Here is a 24,934-nt window from a genome sequence, read left to right as displayed (position 1 = left end):
CTTTTTTTGAGCGAAAATCATTACAAGATGGCCAGTGCTGCATCACAATGCATGTGCATGCATTGGTGGGTTTATTGTTATAGTATTTTTAATAAAGATGTCCGCTGATGCAATTGGTATGAGTCATGAAGTACCTGCAGTCAGTTGGAATAATTTGTGAATTTTAATTTACCCTTTCAAGATGGCTGATAGGTATTTTGGAATAATAAACAAAAGGAAGATATCACAAGTGTGATTGTGTGCTAAAGAGATGAAGTATGCAATCAAATGACGGCGGTTCGCTTGGGATAGCAAAATCTTCAAAGAATAATGTTATGTAAATAAATTGGAATATATATAGCGTAACCCTAACACCCAAAATAGACACCCAAAAGAAACCACATTAATAGATAAGCACAACACAGAAAATAGCAAACCCCAAAGTCTGTTCATTGAATTTAATCAAAAACAAATCAGAAGCAACACTAAATAAACTGATACGAGCACTACAGAGTAATTGGTTAATACCAGTAGGGACAGCAAAAGATATTTAAGTCTGACAAAAAGTCAAAAAGTTTTGGATCTGAAGTCAAACAGATCGACACTTGAAGGCTGAATTTAGCAGTCCATATTACAATAATACAGGTCGATGTTTCAGCCTCAAGGTTGTCTTGCCATGGGCCATCATCAGGACAGAGTGTTGCAAAAAAAAAAGGCGTATTTTAATAACCTAAACAAGCAAGGGAAACAAATAAAATATAGAAGAAACTAAATGACTATTGAAAAAAAGGAAGAGGGGAGCAGCCTGTGGTGGAGTGAAAAGAAAAGCAAACATGCCAAGTGATCCAAAATCAACCATCACCAGGTGTACAGGCTTACAAAGAAAGCATACAAAGAGTCAGATGAAAAACAACAATCCAGGAAACATAGTAGTCCTGGAGTGGTTTAAATTCTATAGCGCAAACCACAGATAAAAACTTGCAGTGTGCATCAGCATAAATGATCTAATGACACTTATAGAATGGAAACAAATTGAAGAATGTATTGTTATCAGCAGTGAAAAACCACAGAGCTAGATATGCCAGAGAAATCTTCCTGACACACCAAACATAGGTAATTTACTAGGCTACTGAAGTGAAAAAACGTATAAAATCATAATGAGAAAAAATACAAAAATGCCAGACTTACGAGGACATGGGAGAGCTCTATACTGTGGAATCCAGCAAAACACAGAGCCACCAATAATCAAAAATGATTTATTTTGCCCCACTGATACTCAGTAACAGGGATGAGGGAGGCACAACCCCTCATGTGCTGGTAGTCATGTAGGAAAAGACAATTCAAAACATCCATTTCCAATTCAGTTAACCTGGGGCTTATGAAAATATATCTGCTCAAGATCAAAGGGATGCAGGAACTTACCGTATGCCCCGCTGGCCTTGCTAGCAGTAGGCACATGCTAAAAACACCCATGAGACCCTCAGCAAACTTTTCCACAGCGTATTCTATCACAGGGGGAAGCACCAACCACCATGAGCCAGTAGTGACGTAAGGAAAAAACATTCAAAACCAACGGTCACCATATAAAATTAACTTGGATCCAATGAATGAGCATGCAGGATCAGAAGGATACGGCACATACCATGTACCCAGATGGCAATTACCACCCATCCACACATACTACAGCTAAAATGCCCCGGAGCATTCAGCAGATCACAATCAAGGGAGCGCACACTAGAACCAGCAATTTAATATCAGAGAGCCCGCCCGATACGACCACATTCTTATGCGCAGCAACTCCCAAGAGATGGAATTATGGGGATTATAATATCCGAGATAAAATGTGATGTGTGAAAAGCTGATCATAACAAAACAAATCTAAACACTAAAGTAAATGTAAATTACTGTTATTAAAGTCGAATTGAAAATTGGAATTTGCAACAGAAGAACAACAAACCACAAAAAAAAAAAAAAAAAAAAAATGCAATAAGGCACACCAGCAAATACAAGAGGGAGTGTGGAAATTTTAGTGCAAGCCACCCAATATTAATCCACTGTCAGATATTGGAAAGGATTGGAGGGGTGCTATTCACATTGGTATAAATGATAAGAAAAGCTGAATTTTGCCCAATCACCTTCAACTGCTAAGCACATAGTGGTCATACTATCTGTACTAAAGCCTCAAAAACGGAAACAAAAAGGCACAGGGGAAAGCACTAAACTCAATATAACCCATATGGTTTACCATAAACCAGGTAAACCTCAAAGTTCAACCATAGGACCATAAGAAGAGAGAGAAAACTGCCCAAGATATTAGGAACAGAAGCAACAATAATGTAATAGACTCAAAAGATCCATAAGAGTCAAAGAGTCAACTACAATCATTTGAAAAAAAACAAATGAAGAAAGGAATGTAAAGAAACATATATTTGCATTGCCAAAAAACAGTAAACCAATCAAAGTCAGTGTCAAAGACCCAATTCATTTATAATGTAGACTGCATCTGTATAGTCTCATCATTTATATTCAGGCCAGTAACAGCAAAATTCAAGCAGTTACTCCATTTGCATTCCAAGAGCATCAGAGTTCGTGAGATGTTGGTTATTTTTTCTAACTTTCAAACTTGTTCAATCACTTGCCATTCGATCTGTCGTTCTTAGTGGCCCTTTTGATGAAAATGTTTGACCAATGGGGCAGTCGTCATTGTGCACCTTTTTCAACTTCGGTAGGATCTGCCAGCAGATTCGTTGGATAGTTATCCTGATGTAAATTTTGCTGTATGGACACCAAATTGCATAAATTACATTTTGACAGTTACAATTGGTATGGCATGTCAAAATAAACTGTACATTCAAATTTTGAAATGCGTTAGAGTCATAATTAAATTCATATACACTACATGCTCTGCATTTGAAATGTTCCAGAGCCAGATTGAGTCCTATCACCTGAGAGATCTGATTCCTGGGTTTAGGAATAATAGGTTGAGGTGCCTTCACTAAATGGTCTCGCAAGTTCTTCCCTCTCTTGAAAGAGAACTTTGGAACGTCTAGGTCACAGTCAATAGAATGCAGAATGTTCCAATTTGAGAGCACCAATTTTTTAGCTGATTGCTGACTGGTGTAAATTAAGGGACCAATGTCAACCTTGGAGTAGATTCTTTTTTCTCAGGGGATAGTAAAATGTCCTGATGTGACTAAATTATGGAAAAGGGACACACAAATGCACACCTGATCATGCTTCAGACGTAGTTGTAAGAAGCTAATCTCACTAACACTTGTTGACATAGTGAATTGAGTATGAATATTATTCTGATTCAAACATTGATGGAATAAATTAAGATCTGTCAGTGAGCCTGACCAAATCAGAAAGGCTTCATCAATATAACATTTCAAGTTGATATATTTGCAAGGAATCTAATGTTATGATAATTAAAGAGGAACCTTTTCTATAACTCATACATTTAGAGCATGGCTAATGTTGGAGCAAAGGGAGCACCTATAGCCACTCCCATTTTTTATTAATAGTATTCACCACAGAACTTAAAGACTTGTTTTCATTGTAATACACAATAAGTCAACGATTAATTCTGTGGGAACTGGCATAGGGGAGGGGCTAGTGTCACGGAGATTCCTTATTACATCCAGAGCCTCCTGTTGAGGAATGTTTGTACAAAGGGACTTGATATGCAGTGTACCAAGATATGTTGTGTGGAATTAAAGGAAGATTCTAAATCAAATTGATGAAGTGTGTTAAATCCTTAATATATGTTGATGTTTGAGGGACAAAAGATTTGATGAAATAGTTGATGTATTGACAAAGAGGTTCCAATAAGGAACTGATTCATGCGATAATTGAGCGCCCAGGGGAAGAAACAGGGTATTTGTGAAGTTTTGGCAATGTATAGAATACTGGCATTTTTGGGGAAGAATTATTCAAGAAATTGTATTCATGGTCACTAATGTAACGCATTTCATTGGACTTCATCATTTTGTTCCTAATCAAAAGCGAAATCTCTGTAGTGGGGTCAAAAGATAACTTTGTATAATTAAGAATAATTGCTAGTTGGCGAACAATTTCATCATTATAATCTGTAGTATTCTGCACTACAATTCTGGCACCCTTGTCAGCTGGTTTAATGGTGATCTGCGATTCTTTAAGAGATTGTAGAATATGAAACTCTTCTTTGGATAGATTGTATTTGATGTAAAGGTTTTGTGATCTTAAAAGTTCAAACTCTTTGAGGATTTTGTTTTCAAATACTACCTCTTCAGGTGGCATCTGGGCAAAATAGGAAGTAGAAAGACGCCGAAAAAGTGAACTCCTGCCTGCATGCTGATGGTTTATCCTTGAAGAAAAAAATAGTCTCAACTACCCAAAACAACTGAAAAGTTAGAGTTTAGTCTCAAAAATATCAGGACAATTGGTAGGTACAAAACTCAAGCCATGACTCAGAACAGATAGTATTTGGATAGATTGAAGATGGGGAGGGATGCAGTTACCACTTGTAGAATCTGCGCCGGTTTCCCTCTCTCCCTGTTGTTAAGGTCTCCATTAGTAGTAAGGTCCCTGACCTCCTCCACTGCCCCTGGATGTCCCCCGTCCCCTTCCTCTGGCTAACAAAATCGAGACTGGTTGTACTTCAGGTGCCGGTGGTATTGTCACTGAACTGGTGCTTGACTGGGGTTCCAAATCAGTCTCAGAATCCCCTGAAAGTGAGGAATGAGAGAGAGTCACTTATTTACGTATTGGAAATCCTCGTTGTTGAGAAGTGGTATTAGTAAGAAAGTATCAGACAGTTGAGGACGTCAGATTTTTTTTCGTAGTTGGTTATGCCTTTCTGGAGCTTAGCCCACATTCTATTGGGATTAATTGTCTCAAATTCGGAGATAGTTTTAGGAAGGTTAGGAAAGGCGTCTTGTGGCCCCTGAAGACGTCGATCTGATGAAATAAGATCAAGATGAAGTAAACAGCCTGGGAGCAGTTTGAAGAGTTCCTGGCCCTTGCCAATCCAATTTCATTAAAACAAATAATTAATTTAAAGAGCATTTTCGACATGAAGGGCCAGGGATAAATGGGGAGGGAGCGAGGGTTTGCAGAGAAGCCTCTGGAGAGAGTGCAAAGGCTTCGATGTGAAGGAGAATGAGAAGCTATTGACAAAGGAAAGACATGCACTCCAGTAGAGTGCTGACACTCATTATAAAAAGTTGCACCCTGATCTCAGCAGTGGAAAGATACAACTCACTGAATTGGAAACAATGTAATGAAAATGCTTCACCAATGGGACAATACACGAATATAGAAGAAAGCCATCCAATAAGGAGCAGGGACATACAATAGGCAAGAAACATTTTTATTTAGCAAAAGGCTGAAGCAAAGACACGGGGGACATTACAACCCTGGTGGTCTTAAGTCTACCAAGGTCGCGGTGGCGGGCTGACCTTCGCCAAAGCGGTGGTTTGACTATTTTGGTGGCAGAATGACCACCACATTTTGTCCGGGGTGGTTGCCCACGGTCAGACCGCCAGCGACATAGTTTCCCTCCCCAGGAGGGACTGGTGGTGCTGGCAGTCTGAATCCTCCAGGGCAGCGCTGCAAGCAGCGCCACCCTAGGGATTACGAAGCCCTTCTCTGCCAGATTTTAGGCTGGTGGAGACAGGGTGGAGGGGGCCCCATGGGGGCCCATGCACTTGGCATGGGCAGTGCAGGGGCCCCCATGGCCAGCCCCGTCATGATTTTCACTGCCTTTTCAATACCTGTTTTGCTTTGCACCCTACGCACCGCATCATTAGCACCGGCTTGATTATGAGCTGGCGTCAATGTTGTGGGCTGTTTCCCGCTGACCCAGCGGGAAACTCCTATTGGGACCTGCGAAAAGGCAGTGGCACTGGCAGCAACTTGACCACGAGATTGCGTCGTACGGTGAAAACCATCCGCCCAAGTTAAAATGACCCCCTTGGTCTTTGACAACATTAGGCCACCGCCAACTGCATATCAACTGTTACCTACAATGTGTTTTCCCAATCTCAGAGTTTACTGTTAGAGGCACATCTGGATATGGAGGGTCACTCCATGTGAGTTATCACAAGGGTGTAATTCCCAAACAAATGCTCAAACTAGCTATAGAAGCAAGGAAACCAAGAAGTTGCTGGGCTACTGTAGATTAAATTGCTAAGTGTTATAACAAATTTATAATAGAGACTGCAAAACGTTAAAAAGGCGTCTAATCAAGTTCCATATCCTATAAAGAGTTTACTTTGGCTTTCAGTTTAGCATAATCTGCATGTTTTTGGAATTTATAGAGAGAGTAGTCCTGGGATATTTGAACTACAAGTAACTACCAAGAAGGAGCGCTTCTCTAGAATGCAAAATTTGTGTAAAAATGTATGTGTCCTGAAGAAATAGGTTGTTTACTGTCCTAGTGATTGGGCTGTGGAGAATTTTGCTATCTATCTATCTATCTATCTATCTATCTATCTATCTATCTATCTATCTATCTATCTATCTATATATCTCTCTATCTATCTCTATCTGCCCTCCCTCCCGTCTGTCCGTCCGTCCATCTGCCTGTCTGTCTATCTATCTATCTTTGAATCTATTCAACACAAAAGAGGGGTCATAGCGTAGTAGAATTTTCATCACTCAATTTAAACAAAATAAACACAGAATAGGGCTGACAAAAATCATAGTCAAACATCTATATTTTTACCCTAGATTTTAACAGGTTTTCTCTGAGAGATTGAGAAAGATTATTCCACAGGGCCATGCCCTGGAATCTGTAAATTCGAACTCCTCAAACATCAAACTTAAACTTGTGAGCAACTAACAGGCAGTGGTACACAAACATCAAGTTTCATGTAAGAAAATAAGGAGAGCAGTTTGAAGAGATAGGACTGGAATGGCCAGATTTGAAAATTACATGCCTCAAAAGTATCAGCACCTCCTTTACAGAATTTGGGAAAACAAGTCTGATTGTGGCACTTAGAAGAAAGATAAATTGCCAGAACCCAGTTCCTACATGCCCTTCAGCTTCATTAAAATTAAGAAAAACCATCATCCCGCAGTGCATGGAGCCATGGGTCCAATTCAGGGTGGCTTCAGGGGAGGCCTACCAACCATAGGCCAAATCTTTAACTAATGGCCCATGGTCTATGAGTTCTCCTTCACTAGATAAATGCCCCTCTTTATCATTTTATTTTTATTTTTTTCAAGCTTGTTGAAAGTGAATTTTTATTGGCCAAACTGGAAACAATAGGCATGTCTTCAGCACTTATGAGAATAGTAGTTGTAGTGGTAAATAACATTATTTTGGTACCCAGTGCACAAACAACACATTAAGTACATCACAATTAGGCAAATGCATACCAAATTGAATATAAATTCAGCTTAAGGCAATGCATTAAACAACATGGAACTGACTGATAAAAAAAGGTCATAAATATTCTTAAAGGACAGTTTCTTTATGATTAAAACAATTCGGGCATTCCCAGAGCTGATTAGTTAAAACTACATATCCATTTGGTGACATGCTGCAATTGACTCTTCGGCATGAAAGTGCACAGTATACATAGCAGTATCCCTGTAAAATGCAGTTTTCAACTTTGCTTCAGATTATATAAGGTGCATTTTAGTTTTAGACACGTTATTTTAGAAAACTAGGCCTGTCGCTGTGCACCTTAACCTAGATATGTTTTATTCTAGCTCTGTTATATTATTTTAACAATAGCCACACTTGCGGTCTTGTTTTATTTTCTCTTTCTAGCTGTTTGTCACCTAGGTCAGCACTATGTTCTTAAACAAGACATTTCTTTCACTCTGTCCTTTTCTCAAGGCTGTAGTAAGATGGGTTGCCGGCAAAAGTGGTACGTTTTGTCTTCAATGTTCACAGAAACATACCCACTCTTACGTGGGGATCCTTTCTTAAAGCATCAGCAGTTTTATTATAAAAACACTACTTAGACCCGTGTACATTAGAGGGAGATTCCAGCCAGATTACCACGACTGTATGCTGATTGCTGATTGCTGATTGCTGATTGCTGAGTGCTTCGCTGCAGCTGCTTATGTAGACTACAGACCTCTTGCTCTGGTATGAGGGATGATGTGTTCCCAGGGGAACCTGAAGGGCAGAATTAGAGCTTAACATGCTGTGCTCTAACATAACCTAGGTAGGAACTATCCTTAACGATCTTAGTGACAATATGGTAGCGTTATTTGTATGTTTCACTCTCTGTGTCACAATTTTAATCCTATTGTGCTTTATCATCCTAGTTATTGCAATACATGCTTTATTATCTAAATGCAATTACTTCAATAAAACGTTACTGAACTATATTCTGCCTCTGATTGTCCTTGGATATGTGAGACTAATGTAACTGAGAGAAACGGATGAGATCTGAGTGACCATGATTTCTCTGAGGAGTCATTTGTGTCATGCGCCTGGTTGCCCAATCATCCCTGCTCTTGGGTAGAGATGAGGCACTGCTAGTTAGCCGGAAGAAAACTCGGATTAGGCCGACAGGTGTCACCTGGTGTGGGTTCAGACTCAGTACCCCACAGTACAAGTGATTCTGCTGCCCAAATCCAGTAGTCTCATAAGGATAATGAGAACTTATGCAACAGCATAATGCAGGTAACCTGTGCCTCAGTGTTGGGGAAAGCCCAACTTGTGGTCTTGTGGGCACATAAATACTGTAAGCTGCAATAGATTTCCACCTAGCTCATTAAGGCTTTTCTTCTAATAATCCACATCCTTCCCAGGAATTCAGCAATAGCACTAGCAAATAGAGGGCTGGGGGTCAGAATTCTCAGGTCAGTTATATGGTTTTGTGTGCCGAAAATGCTTTGCAGCTAGGGCATAGCATGGATGTGGATGAACATACTGATCATTTGGTCATAGGTACACTGAGGGGAAGTGAGCAAAACCTCAACTGGATGTATAGCTTACTATCTCCTGGGTCCGTGATAATATCAAAGTATTGTTTCAATGCGCTAAATGATTAAAAATCTAGGAATTCACTAGTTAGTGACCCTCTGACTAAGGTATCAGTCTCATTGTGTGTTACCCAATCCCAGTAGCGTGCCTTTATTTGTTCTTTGGAGGGGAAGAAGTGCAACATGGTGAAATCCTAGGTCTCTTGCATACCCAGGGAGCATAACTGCTTTCTCCCATTCTTGATCCACGCTGTCAGATTGATGACTTCCTGGAGCGCATCAACATAGGATGACAATTTGGGTGTGGACCTAATTGTCCTCCACAACAATGGGCACAGCCTAGCTCTGTCTTGGATCAATTCTCTTCCCATCTTGAGCTTTAGTGGGTATAACAGAGGAGGCAACAATTCTAGGTTTCCTAGGAAGTTGTGTTCTATTCTAGTTAACTCAATAAATTGAGCAAAACCCTTGAGTTCAATCCCATAAAGGGCAGAGCTCACAGCTTTCGACTCATAGATTGGGAGTGAGGCTGCTCTGATTTCCTAGTGGATGTGTGGGGCTCTTCCAACAACACGCCAACAATTTGCCTGTGCTTCATAGTGAATTTTTCAACATGGGGCTACTAAGACATACTACTTGTACGTTTTATGCCCAGATACTCAGAAGTAGCTACCCTTTCAAGTATGACCCCGCTTAATGTGGGCCTCCCCTTGTATGATTTATGTGGGTAAATCACCATATATTTTGGTCTACGATGTTTTTATCTCCAGGCCCTGAATCAATCAAAATTCCTTGAATTAGTTTAATAATTGCTGGAGACTACCTGTGTTTTTTGACACCAATAAGGTGTCATCGGCCAAAAGGCTCCTTACCAAGGAATAAGGCATTAGCCAGACATAATTAAAGAAATTGGACTATATTGATCAGCTATAATGAGAATAGAGTGGGGGATAACACGCATCCATGCCAGACGCCCTTATTTACAGGGATCGACTCAGTATGCTTCCTTTGTTCCCCCCAGCGTATGCCTGCGAAGTTGTCCTCATGTAAGCAAATGATTAAAGATAGAATATCCGGCGGCAGTCCCATGTCGTGCAACACTATCTAGAGCTTATGTCTCAGGACCAGGTTGAATGCTGATTTTAGGTCTGCAAAGGCAACATAACAGCTGACCTTGCCAATTACAACAGTTTTCCAAAACAAAAGTAAGATGCAGAAAACCTGGTCAATTATACAGTTTTTTTCTGAACACAGCCTGGTACGGTGTTAGAAAGTAATTTTTATCCATCCATTCCTGGTCTGCGCTATTTCCGCGAATAATAAAAGGCTATGCAGATCCAAAAAACACAAGTCAAGCAGGCATTAATGGAGTTAGAAGCAAACTGTTTACCACCAGTAGAGGACTAAAGTAAGGTTGAATAAATGCACTGGTGTTATTAAAGCTATATGTAAAAGTGAATGGTACCCTGGAATATCAAACTCCTCTCAATGTATACTGAAAATTACCAAAACATTGATCTCTCTGATCTTGAACACCAATGACTGTATTCTCTTTGCAAAAATGCAAAGCACCCTAAAGCCCAACTCAATGTGATGTAAAGACCAGTCCTACAGAAGTGAAGGTCGTGATTTGGGGCCCATTACCTAAGAAGGTGGAAAGCAACCCATTGACCCTTGTAAAGTAGCCAGTCTCCATAATAAAAATCTCAAGTATCTTGATGATGCAATAGCCAGGGTGAGGGTGATGCAAAGTCCCTTGTACAATCTGCCAAAAGGAATGCAAATATTGAGCTCAGATAGCTGGATAAATAAACAAAATGGTCGCAGCTGAGCAGATGGCAAGCACTTTTTTATGGAAGAGCACAACATCTTCCCAATCGAAACATGTACTCTTGGCTCCCAACATGTGGGTGGATCCAAAGCCCCCATCTACTGAAAGCTGTGCTGTTAAGCCAGACCATAAAAAAGACTGTTGATCATGGAATGCAGCAACAGACTTTCTTCTATGAGTCCAAATTATTCCAAACAAAGTCATCGGCATGCACAATTTGTGGCAACAGGCTAAAAGTATATATTTTTCATAGTGTCTCCCATTTTCTCTAATGTTTCTTTTCTATTCTCCTTCATCGGCTTCTGTTCACACTTCTTCCCTTTTTTTTGCATCACCCCTGCTTTCCTGTTTCTTGTACTACAAGACCTTATGTCGTATTCTTTTATTTATAAGTCACCGAAGGCCGAGCAGCCAAAGTGTGATTAAAACTAAAACTGACGAATCTTTGTCTGTCGCATTTCAGAACTCAGTGCAAAACGCATATGCTTTTTTCCTAAATCAGTTAAGATTGGGGCATGAAAAGGGAATGACCAGCATATTGGGGTTATTAGGAGACAAACGTTCAAAGTAAAACAGACAACCCTGTATCAACGTATATTATATAGCCCAATTCATGCTGTATGAATTGTTTCCCCTTCTTTGGTTTCCCCACAATCAAGTGAGAACAAAATAGCTACCTATATTCAGGGAATACACGCAGAAGTGAATGTGACAGCAAATGATAATAAATGTAAGCTGAGTTAAGGAAAGAAAACTCCTACAATATAATTAGCGTTCCCAGTGTTACCGTCAGTACACACACACACACACACACACACACACTTGAATATTATAGAGTTAAATGTATTTATATGTGCATAAAACGAAGAAACACTATGTTCATCTAAAAACCGTAAAATAAAAGTACATTAGGCTCTTTCGATGTGTTCATGGACTGAAGGCCACTGAAGACCTTCTCACTATGGGCATATGATGCTGGTACGGTGATGAGATTCAAGGAAAAGTTATACAATGTTGGTAATTCCTGCTTTTGAGAATTCCGGTATACATTGTCACTGTGATTTTTTTGGAATATTGTGCATTGAATATTTGTTGAACTCTTCCTTAATAACATTCACAATGCCAGTGTTTTATCTTACGAAAAAGCTAGTCCCTCTGCAGGGCATACTTATCAACAATGAACAGAATCACACCAGATAACATTAGAGAAATGTTGAACCGACTTTTGTCTTCCACGCTAAATTATATGACTAATTTTGCAAAACTCCTTCTGTTCACATTCCTTGGAAGCACATCTGAGCCCACAGCAACTTTTTATGAAGTGCTTTTAAAAGTAATTGTACCATTCAATAGTATTGGAAATAAGAGGCGTTTCTATTGTACAGTAGTAAGTCTTGCATTCACCTAATCAAGGATAAAATGCCAAGTTTACCCTACTTGATTTACTCGGAGCAAATGAATAATTCACTCATCCATTGTTCAATATCTGTGATAACATGAAGAGAGTGTCCACTCTACTTAGAACACATCCCTGGACTGAGCCATCAATATCAGAGTTTCACCTTCAGGAAAACGATTTGAAACCCAGCAGGGTGGACTGTGATTTATTGTTTAAGGTTTATAAAAATCTGGAGTGGCATCACTGTCATAAAAACACTCGCTATGCATGTACAATCAATACCCTTCTTTTTATCAGAACCATGGGTGTGCATAGTTGGAGGAGTAGGAATTGTGTGATGATCAGTTGTAAATGATACCTTTAGACAGACCTTGCTCTGACCATCCAAACTGTTGTGAATGGTTGACAGTCTTATGAAACCTTGCCGATGGCATTCAGAGGCAGCAAAAAGGCCACAGGGGATGGGGCAGTGAGTTTCCTAAAGTGCTCAATTCAAGTTAATTGTAAACATTTTAAAAAATGTCCACTCCAACTTAATTGTAAATATTTTAAAAAGCTTCTTCCCTTTAAAAATAGAGTTTTCAGGGCACTCAAAACCCAACTTACCACACAGTTTCACCCAACTTAAGGCATGACCAATCAAAGAAAAAAAAACTCAAGTGGCCCGAAAACATTTCACCTAAATGATTCCCATTAACTTACCTTGCAGCAGGTCTCATACTTGTACGGATACCTCCTCCGTTACTTTGTTTTGTAGTTGTGCTCCTGGTTGTAATTAAGCTGCACAGGATTTGGGCATGTTTTTCTGTATTTTTCCGTTTCTATATATAAATACAGATAGAGAATCAAATTGCCTTCCTTTTCTATTTACGTGTGCAAATCGAAAACTCGAAGCCTTAAATATAATGTGCCTCTGCTTCTGCTGGAATACTCTGATGATCCTGTACTGTTCTGGTTGATATATTTCATGTGTTTAAAGAACATTGGTTGCCCCAGTGTTCTGCCCAATCCACTCTCACATTAAGAGGAAAACCCTGATTCTATAGAGAGATTGCTGGCACATTTAAAACCAGCAACCTGAATTGGACAGGTGCCATTATTATGTTAAATGTACTCGCTCAAACTTTCAAATCTCTTTTCTCTTCTACAACCCTATTTAAGTTGTTTCACCCCGAAATCTTCTTTAAACGAATTACAGAAAAAGACACAGCTGCCTTCATGAAGGCATATTGTAGAAAAGTAATTTCTGTCCGTTCAATTCCCCTGATTTTATTTCGCTTTCTGACCACCCTGTTTGGGCATTTACTGGGGGTGGTCTAATGAGCTCACAAGTTTCATGCGCATGGAGGGTATCCTTTAGGGATTGGTACAGACCAGATGTAGGCCTTAAAATGTGAGTGGCACAGTGTGCTCATTCCATTATACCTTAGGGGAAAAATTAGAGGCACAGCCCAGTTTCACCATACTGAGGTATAGAGATACTGGTCATGTATAAATTTTAGGGTGAACACTTACACTGAGTGTAGATCCTCTGTGACATTTGTGATATATGTACTATTTATGCAAAAACAACAAGGTTATGGATGGTATACTTGAATTAACCTCAGCCACTGGCATTTGCTCAGGTCCGCATGCCAATCTATTGTTTTTCTGCCCACCGTGCCACCCCAGTTTGGACTCCGCCATATATATGCAAATCAATCTTCATCCTGCTCCCCAAGGGAACAGTCAAGTCTGAACTGCCAGGCCCTCCCTGGACCGAAACAAGCATCGTGGGACCAGTTTGGTGATGTCACCCCTCATCAGTCAGGCTAGCTTGAATCCAGTTGCACAATGAGCCCAGGATCCACGTCTGGGTATACACAGTACACTTAGGGCAGCAAATGCCACTCGCAATCACTGAGGCCACATCCCAATCTAATGTTTTTTGCCCACTGTGCCACCCCAGTCATATGCAAATCAGTCTTGACCCCGCTCCAGGATTAAACCCAGATCTGTGACTGCAGGTGAATATTTGTATTGTTTAGCATTTCATCCATCATCTGTTCTATATGTACTACTTATGGCACTTTAATAATTTTCATATTTCCCTGGCTCAGCCATAATCAGATTCCAAGCCATTGCCCCCTCCCCCTATGTTATTTACTCTGCTTGCCTGTTGGAGGATGAAACGCCTCCTCAGACAATAGAGCCGTTACAAGTGCTTCACCCAGTATCTAGGAAAGGATGGTTTGGGGTAGAAATATCCATCTGTTAATTAACCCCATACACTGCACAGGACTGGGAAAGCCTAAGCTCATAGAAACAAATGATGGACAGACATCTGGAGCTAAAAAGGAGGTGCTCCTCTTTGAAGTTCTCATGGGATGGGATAAGGCCCCTTGTTAGTTGGGAACATGGCTAAGGCTACGAGTTGGGGGTCCCTTCAATAGATCACCATCTTAAAATATCCCAGAGTGCTATGCAGGTGGGTGTAGGCAGAGGTAGATTGATGATGTGATAATGTGGCACCCCACGATTGAGCTGAGGTGCTTACCTTCCAGACTTTCCACCCCCATTTAAAAACCCGGCACAGTGGGAACATAGAAGACACTGGACCCAGGAACAGCAAAACCATGGGCATCTGGAAAGAGAAGACATATGAACCCACTGAGAGGATGGACAGAAGGACATTGACTCCAGCTGGCACCTAGAGCTAGAATGGGTATCTCTAGGGGCAGTGGCGCTGGGCTCCTTATGCCTTCTGATCAACAGTTGGGGGAATGGACTTGTTGGGGGACCTTGGAGGGTTTTCCTTGGACTTCTGTGTACTGGCACATGACTCTGCTGACACACTGGTGCCCTGCAAGTAGCCAGTAGCCAGTGGAACCTTAGGAGTGTGGCAGGGAGTGTGTTCTGCTTGTTGGCTGTGGTTGGGCTATGAAAGACCCCCCCCCCCCAAGCAGAAAAAAGCTTCAGGAGCCCACACAGAGGACAGGTCTTGCAAGGGAGCAGCAAACACAAGCTCCCCAACAAAAAGTAACCTTTAGCAGGTAGGAGGCCTGAGGAGAATACTTCTGATGCCCACCACTAGGAGCAAAAGACAGACAAATTAAGACAATCATCCATATGAGTCCAGGGAAAACAACTTCTAAGTACTTGTCTCCTGTGGCGACCAGACAAAATGAGCACATAGTACTCAGTGCATTATCGAAATTTTCCCTAGATAGGGCCAAACCCCAAGGGCCAGAACCAACATATATGGTCCCAAGGGAACCCATCTACCTGGACCAAAGACTGAGGAAAAGGAACACTGTCATACTCCCTCAACACAATGGGTGGAAGGTAGCAGGAAGAACCCAGCCATCAAATCCCCAGCCACAGTAGTGCGGGAGAGGAGAACTGTGCTTTCTCCCACAGCAGTTCCTGGATGCTGTGCATTGGGACAGATTGCTGTATTTGTGTTTGAGAGGCTGCAGGGAGTGCAGCAGCCCCTGAAAAGTAGTTCTGCTAAAGTGGCCCTAAATTTCCTAGGGAATTAAATCTTGGACCCCAGAAGATACTTTTCATGCTTTAAGTACTCATACACAATGGCGTAACCAAGGCCCCTGTGGTGGGGGGGTCCCCGAGCTCACCAGGGCCTCCTCAGCACAGTAAACTGTGCATAGGCGGCAGGCCTCTGACTGAATCAAGGGGGAAGAGGTCCTCTCAAGGCACTTTGCAGGGGGACACCCTCAAGTTTTATTCCTCTACTGCTCATACAGCCTGTTGATTTGTACATGGGTGGTATAGAGTGTGGGGACACTTATTAATTTGTTCTAAAATTACAGTGACAGCATGGTTTAAGTAGAAGAAAAACTTGTATCCATTTCATTCTTTTCAGTGTGCATTATTAAGAATGAGAAAAAAAGGAATGCGTTTAACGATGGTTGTTAACTTAATTTGAATTGCTTTATTGACAATCCTAAAGTTAATAGTGAGTAATGATAAGTCTTAATGAATGTCGCTTCAAGATGCTACTTTTCCTTATTGATTTCAATGGTGTTAAATGGTTTATTGTGCCATATTTGAACTTTTATCACTGTGATGACACCTTGACAAAGACAGTACTACTGCCTTTTTGATAATGACATCACCCTGTTTAGTGAGGTATGGGTACGTGTATTGTGAGTATAGGCTTCAGGGACCACTAGTGTGTAATGTGTTATGAGGGTGTCACTAAAGGGACCATCATCTACCTGAATGTATATATTTGTAAATCATTGCTTTGTACTAGAGGTGTGCTTGTAACAAAATTATTTTTCCTTTTTATAAAAAGAGCACCGACTGGACAATGATTTTCTGAGTGTTATTGTCCATACCAGCAAACTGGGAGAAGTAGCCACATCATCTCCCCTGAGAAGGCCTTGGACTATTCTGCTTCTCTCCCCTGATAGAGTCAAGTGCTACAGTGGACTGCTTGGTACACAGTAGAAAGAAAGTTGCAGTCTTATTACTTGTGAAAGACCTACGTCCTTCACAACTAATAACACAACTTCTTTAAGATATTGCCAGCAAAGCTTGGATTAAGTTAGAGACCATGTAGGCTATTGTGGTAAAGCAAGTCAAGAAACGGGCCAACTTGAAAGGCCTTGCAGTCCTTTTCTGCTGTGAAGTTGGATGTTTTATATGGTGACCTTAGTACCTTGATATTAAACAGTTTCATAATATCTCTAATGCCTTTTTACACATTTCTAAAACACAAGGTCTGTTTAGAGGAAGACTACATGATCAGGTCTCTTTTTCTGTAGTTTCCAGCATAATGCACCTAATAGAAGACACATTAAAATATGCAGCGTGATCACAAACATTTCAGCCTTGCAGTCCTCACATACAGAGAGGATAAAGGAGCTCAGGAGATAGGAAAGGTTTTATAATATGTTTTCCAAAAATATTCCTGTACCGTTCTTTTATTAATCCTGCCTCCTTTTCTCCGTTGCCCGCAGGGAGGCCTGATCGCTCTCCTCCTTCTGCTGCTGATTTTCACAGTGGCTCTGTATGCCCAGCGACGCTGGCATCGGCGGCGACGGATTCCACAGAAGAGTGCCAGCACTGAGGCCACCCATGAGATCCACTACATTCCCTCTATCTTGCTGGGCACACAGGCCAGAGAAAGCTACCGTAACTCTCGGTTGCAGGGGAGAGACTCTGTGATCGGCATGCCAATTCGTGAGACTCCCATCTTGGATGACTATGACTACGAAGAGGAGGAACCTCACTGTTTGAAACCAGGTTGTCGTGAGGAGGAGTTTGGTAGCCAAGTCACACGCACATTGGAGAGCCTGGGCGGGACTGAGGAGGAAAGGCGTGAGTTGGAGAAGCGAGGTAAGATGTATTGCTTTATTAAAGTTAGAATTGCTGCCAAAAAAGTATTCATTGCACTTCCTACTGAAGCATGATCATCACAAGGCACTGGATGTCTCTGCTTTTCTAAAGATGGCCTTCATATACATCACATACTCAGTTTGTACTTTTGGTGTGATGTGCCTTTCAAAAAGTATTTTTGGTCTTCACACATCAACAACAAATTCACCAAAGGTTTGTAGACTTGATTGTTAACCACGTGCATTAAAAACAAACTATTTGCAATTTTAAATTCCACATCCATATTCATGGAATCAGGAATTCTGGAGTTTTATGATTTATAGTACACTTTTCATGCTGGAAAACCCACTAGTACTGCAGATGTTTTCATCATCATCAATTTCGGTTTAAAGAGGGGAATGATGGTATTTTGGCAGGGTTGACGTGCTAAATGCAGTAATCCCCCCACAAAGTCGATTTCATTCCTGGAAATCCATGCTCTACCACCCGAGGGTGATAGAGCATCCCCATATTTCAGGTAGGGGTAATGGAAAAGGTTTCTCCGGAGAGGCAATATTTTCCCTCTCGCTTTCCTTATCATTGACTCGTGATGCTTCAACACTTAGTGAAAAATTCATGCAAGTAAATTATGCACCTGTGGAGTACTCCTGTGAATCTCTGGCAGTCATAAATTTTCTGGAGCACTCCGAGGCATCTTTGGAAATCCCATTATTTGAAAATCTAAAGTTGAAGTTAGAAGAAAATATACAAGAGTAGGTTTGTGAATTATCCAACTGCAACTTCGTGAATTAGGCTTTGATTGTTTTAGTGGATGTGTCCAAACTGGAATCGCATGGCAAGCAAAAAAAAAACTGATGGATTAAACCCAGAAATGTGACTGGGGTGAATGCTTGATTTGTTCTGCATTTCGTCCATCATCTTTTGTTTTTGCATCTTTTATATTCAAGGCATCAAACATGAAAACAATCAGAATGTGTGTAATTTCTTATATCTCTGAATGTCTTCTTAAAACAACTGATGTTGAAAGTATGAATTTACAGGAGCAGAAGATAAACAAGACATTTTGCTTTCCACACTGTTTGATTTATGTTTCAATGTGTAAGACTTTCATTTCATACTAGGACAAATCCTACACCCAGTTGATCAATTGGGATTATTAAAACCTTCTAGGCAAAATATTTACCTCCTTAATTTACGACTACAGCAATGAGCAGGCGAAGTTTGAGCAAATACATTCAGCACAATATTGGTGCTGCATTACACCTTGTGTGTGCCACTTTCAGTTGTTTTGGTCTGTTTCAGAAAGAACATATTTGTATTGCAATCTACACATTATGTAGGCAATATTTAATGCGCCAAGTGCTGTAAAATCTATAATTTCTTACTAATTAAACTAACGCATTTGATAATATGTAACATAAAAGTTCAGAGCTGGAAAACATAGAGTAGAGCATAGAGTAGAGCGTTGTCCTATACCAGTCGGTATTTCTTCACAAGTCATGTTTTCCAACGTATCGTTATCTTTTTTTTTTTTTAACATAATGTTTGAGTGCCGCCTTGCAACTACTTAATAACATTCTGTCCTCTGCAAACATGTACAAATGCCTAAGCAATGCCATATTTGCACAATCAGTGTGGAAAGACGAGTTCAATTTCCTGCAGCTCCCCAGATTTCCTGTGGGTACCACACAAGTCACAAAATGGCCTTCAATGAGCACTCTGTTGATGAGAGCTCTATTCGGACTTTGATTCTTTCAAATGAGAGTGAGCTTCACTTGGGGGGAGCAGCTAGAGCTAATGGCATGACCTTCCCTCTGGTCAGTGTAAAAGTATTGCACCAAGTCTTTGTGGGAGGTAGTGGGCAATTATGGGATGTGAACTCACCATAGACTAAAGGCAGGCTTTGATAGGATTAGTTTTCATAATCCAACTCTTTCTCATTCTCACCCTTTGCTGCAGTAGTGCGACCCCTGGACAACCAAAGGGATATAGCATCTTAATGAGATCTTGTCCTGGCTGGGTCCGTCTGAAGTGTGGGACTTAGGTGCTGTGTGGGCACGTTGGGGCATATTTATACCCTGTGCTAAATTAGCGTAATTGTTTAATGCTGATTCAGCGCAAACTTAACTCCTTAATTTTATTTTTACGCTAGACACCAGAGGCACACGAGAGGATGGGAGACCCCATCCCAGGTAAGTAAAGGTAAGTAGAGGTAAGTATTTTTTTTAAGTTGCCAATGGGGGCCCTGAAATGAGCCCCCTTATATGGCACTGGGTGCAATGGAGGGCATGACTCCTGTCTTCTTTAAGACAGGAGTCATGTGGAATGGATGGTTTTGCATCAGGAAATGATGCTAGGCTGGTTAAAGGCATTTTATTTGCCTCTAACCAGCCTAGCGTCATTTTTTTGGGGCAAAAACACCCTCCCCCATACCGCCACCACCACCTGGCTAACGTTATTTTCCAAGATGATAGCCCACCCTTTGTGCCGGCTTGCGGGATTCCATAAATTTGGCACCCGGATGGTGCTCTTGAACGATTTAAGGGGATGCTATACTTTTTGACGCAAAACTGCGTTGGCGCAGTTATGCATCAAAAAGTATAGATATGGGCATTTGTGTGAAACCTACTGCTTCCATCATTCTGGATTACAGTGTGAGAATACTATTTTTTAATAAACCACATTCTCTTTTAAGATATTATTTACATCAAATCCTTGCACAGTCTCAAGTGCACTCTTCGGGTCTTTTAAAATAAAGCCGCACAGCTCTCTCAGTGTAACAATAGAAAAAAACAGGATGACAGTCGTGCCTGGAGGTTGCAAATTACTGGATTAATGAGACACAAAGCAAAACGAAAACAATTTTGTGCATTATAAAAATATGGTACTCCAGCTTTGTCAAGACATCGAGTTTAGCATCTTCTCTGTGTAGCATCTTCCACATTAATTTTTATTGTGATTTAGTCACCGATGTATTTTTGTTCCACTTCTCTGGGCAGGCGGCTGTGTGTTCTGTCAGGCACGCCGGATGCTCTTTTTCATGTTGCACGGTGCTTGTTTAAGATGTGTAGGCGGTTTGTTTGCATTTGCGTGCCTTTATGATGTGTGTGAGTGGATAGAACAGTGAGTGTTCCAACAAAGGACATGATTTAGAGTTTGGGACATGGTTCGCAACACAAATGTAATAGAGCACTCTGTCCCCCAAACCCTTGATCCACATTCAGCATTGCCAATTTTAGCATGGGCTAGCTGGGCACAAGCCCAGGGTGCTGACCTTCAGAGGGACACAGGAGCTTTCTGCATATAGATCAAGTAGGACCCTCCTGCTGACCTGGCCGCAGTGATTCAGTCCACACTTCAATTAATCGTTTGTTTTATAGGGTTGAGCCTGCAAGTGCATGCCCTAGCGCGTGTGCCTCGCTTGCAAGATTCAGTTGTGTACAGTTAACGGCTTGAAGCTCACCTGTTGTTTAACACTTGTTGGCTTGCATGGCACTCTTCTTTATAGCCACGTAATCCGTCACTGCAGTCCAAACATCATTTCTGTTCCTTTGTGTGGAGCAGGGACCAAGCACTGATTCATTCAACTTAATGAGTCCCTGTCCTCTGCTCCCAACATGATTGAGGTACTGTTCTGTTCTTTTTAACTTCTAGTGCCCTGCAAACAGAAGGCTTGTGACTGACAAAAAACGTGCCCTGCAAGACAAACAAAATGGCTAATTTGTATTTTTTATAGCTAACTTTCTCTTATTTGCAAGTTGCCTTTTATCACTTTGCGCTCATGCATTCTTTTGTTTTTGATCTTGAATGCTGTTTTCAAAAGATGACAAATATCTTGTCCTAAATATTGCAAAGCAACATTGTTTCTTGATTATGAGTAATTTCTCAAATGTTGCTTTAACACAATCATGCCTTAAACCCCAATCCGCCCCACTACAATCCACCCCAATCCTCTCCACCTCACCCCACACCAATTCCCCCCACTGTAAACCAAACCCCTCACCCCAGTCCCATCCACTCCAACCCACCCTACTCCAATGTGCCCAACCCGCCCCAATCTCATCTGCCTCACTCCAGTTCACCCCACTCCAATCCAAAACAATCTGCACCACTCCAAAACAATCTGCACTACTCTAATCCGAAATATTCTTCCCCACTCCAATCTGCCACACTCCAGTCCAAAACAATATGCCCCACTCCCATCAAACCTACTCCAATCTGCCCCACTCCAATCCAAAACAATTTATCCCAATCCAAAACAATCTTCCCCACTCCAGTCTGCTCCACTGCAATCCTAAACAATATGCCCCAATCCAAAGCAATATGCTCCACTTCCCTCTATCCCTTTCCAGTCCAAAACAATCTGCCCCACTCCAATCTAAAACAATCTGCTCCACTCCAAAACAATCTGCACTGCTGCAAACGGCTACACTCCATACCAAAATAATCTGCCCCACTCCAAATTGCCCCACTCTAATCCAAAACTATTTGCCCCACTCCAATCCACCTCACTTTGATCCAAATCAATCTGCCCCACTCCAATCTGTCCCCCTCCAATCCAAAAAAGTCTGTCCCACTCCAATCTGCCCCACTCCAATCGTACCCACACCAATCTAAAACAATCTGTCCCACTCCAATCTGCCCACTGTAATCTGTCCCACTCCAACCCAAAACAATACTCAACTCTCCAATTCAATTCACCTCATCCCAATACAGTCCACCCCACTCTATCCCAATACACCCCACTCCAATACAGTCCAATCCACCCCACTCTAATCCAACCTAATACAATCTGTCACACTCCAATCTGCCCCACTTCAGTCCAAAAGCAATCTGCCCCATTTCAATCCAAAAGCATTCTGAATAACTCCAATCCATCAGAGGCGGCTCCTCCACTATGGCAGAGGAGCGTCACCCTCTTCCACCGCCAGCAGCAGCAGCTGAAAAATATTTGCAGTAAAAACATAATAAACTCTGTTTATTATGTTTTTACTGCAAAAGTGGTGGGACCACAGATGTGACAGGGACAGAGGATGAGGGCACAGCACCTCCCCTTAGTGCGCATGTATGTTTGGCCGGCCGTCTGCAGCATGAAAGCAGTGATAGGATTGGACGCAGGGCAGGCTGGAAGCCTGAGCTTGTGCCTGCAGCTGAGGAGTTATGCAGTGGTAGCGCGGCATGGCAAAACAGGTAGTTTTTTTATTATTATTTTTTTGGTCACTCACCCCCGCCACTCGCCGCCCCGCTCCTTCTCCGTTCCACGAGCTTCGACTGAATCCAAAATAATCTGCCTCACTCCAATCCAAAACAATCTGCCCCACTCCAATCCATTTCAATCTGCCCCACTTTAATCCAAAACATCCTGACCCACTCCACCCTGCCCCCCTCCAATAGTAAACAACCCACTCCAATCCAAAACAATTTGCTCCACTCCAATTCACCCCATTCCAATCCACCCACACCAGCCCAATCCACTCTACACCAATCTAATCCACCCCAGTCCAATCTACCCCACTCCAATTCAATACATCTCACCTCACCCTAAACCAAACCACCTCATCCAATCTAATCCATCCCACCCCAATCCACTCCAGTCCAATCCACCCCACTCATGTCCAATCCACCACACTCCAGTCGGATTCACCCCCACTCCAGTCCAGACCACCCCACTCCAATCCGAACAACCCCACTCCAATCCAACCCACCCCACTCCAATCCAACCCACCAACTCCAATCCAACTTAATCGACCCCACTCCAATCACATCCAGTGCTACCCAATCCGCCTCACTCCAACCCACCCACACCACCCGAATACATCCCACTCCAACACAATCCACTTTGATCCATCCCACACCAGTCCAGTACAGTCCACATTAATCCAACCTACTCCAGTCAAATTCATCACACTCCAAACCACCTTAATGTACCCCACTCCAATTCAGCCCACCACTCTCTAGTTAATCCACCCCCACCAATCAAGTCCTTCCCACACCAATCCAATCCACCCCACTCTAATCCAATCCACCCTACTCCAGTCTAACCCAACCCAACCCACTCCAATCCAATCTTACCAAGTCCAATCCAAGCCAGTCCAGTCCACCACAATCCATCCTACCCTACTTCAATCCACCTCACCCTAATCCATTCCACTCAACCCCACCCTAGCCAATCCACCCCAATCTAATCCACCACACTCAATCCAATCTACCCCACCCCAGCCGAATCCAACTCACCCCACTCCAATTCACCCCACTCCAATCCATCCCATTGCACCCCATCTAGCCCATGCCACCCCAATCCAATCGAGTCCACCCACCCCACCACAATCCACCATCCCATTTTCAGTCCACTCCACCCCATCCAATCCACCCTACCACATCCCAGTTCACACCACTGCACTCCAAACCAATCCAATCCATTCTGTCCATCGTACCACACTCCAATCCACTCCACTCCCATCCACCCTGCTCTAATCCATCTGCTCCAATCCACCCAATTCCAATCTAACACATCCCACTCCAATCTACCTCATCCGCTCCAATCAAATTCATCCCACCACACCCCAATCCAATCCACCGAAACTCATTTCAATCCACCCCACTCTACCCCACCCCACTCCAATCAACCCCACTCACTCCAATCCACCACACTCTATCCCAATCCAATCCACCCCATCCCAGTTCAACCCACCCCACTCAACTCATATCCACCACACCTCACTCCAATCCACTCCAATCCACCCCACTCCAATCCACCCTGCTCTAATCCATCTGCTCCAATCCACCCCAATGCAATCTAACACATCCCACTCTAACCTACCTCACCCACTTCAATCTAATCCATCCCACCACACCCCAATCCAATCCACCCAAACTCATTTCAATCCACCCCACTCTAATCCAATCCACCCCTCTCCACCCCATCCCACTCCAATTGACCCCATTCACTCCAATTCACCACACTCTATCCCAATTCAATCCAGCCCCCCAATCCAATCCATTCACTCTAATCCAATTCAGCCCACCCAAATCTACCCCACTCCATTCCAGTGATTCCAATCTACCCCACTCCATTCCAATCCACTCCATTCCAATCAAATCCACCCCACTCCAATCCTATCATCCCACTCCTCCCCAACCAAGTCCAATCCACCCCAACCCATCACTCCAAACCACCCACCTGCATCCAATCCATCAATCAATCAATCAGGGATTTGTAAAGCGCGGAGGTAGGGGGGGAGATGAGGATCAATCGAAGAACCAGGTCTTGAAGTCCTTCCTGAACTGAGACAGGGTGGGAGATTTCCTGAGGTGGTTGGGGAGGGTGTTCAGGTCTTGGCAGCAATGTGGGACAAGGATTTTCCTCCGGCTGTGGTTTTCCAGATGCGGGGGACATTGGCGAGGGCCTGATCGGCGGAGCGGAGTTGTCTGGCGGGAGTGTAGAAGGAGAGCCT

At 42.3% G+C, this 24,934-nt stretch overlaps 1 protein-coding gene across 1 annotated transcript in view; it reads left to right on the top strand.

Moving 5' to 3' along the window:
• Positions 1 to 24,934, top strand: part of ASTN2 (astrotactin 2) — a 2,164,803-nt gene that overhangs the window by 434,552 nt on the left and 1,705,317 nt on the right. Inside the window, exon 3 of the mRNA XM_069241522.1 lies at positions 17,102 to 17,480. Within this exon, the coding sequence (XP_069097623.1) occupies positions 17,102 to 17,480 (379 nt within the window). The remainder of the gene's footprint in view (positions 1 to 17,101; positions 17,481 to 24,934) is intronic.

This window comes from Pleurodeles waltl, chromosome 6 (assembly GCF_031143425.1).
Source record: "Pleurodeles waltl isolate 20211129_DDA chromosome 6, aPleWal1.hap1.20221129, whole genome shotgun sequence".
Classification (NCBI taxonomy): Eukaryota; Metazoa; Chordata; class Amphibia; order Caudata; family Salamandridae; genus Pleurodeles; species Pleurodeles waltl.
Note: the sequence above shows the minus strand (reverse complement) of the source record. Positions and strands in the feature narration are given on the sequence as shown.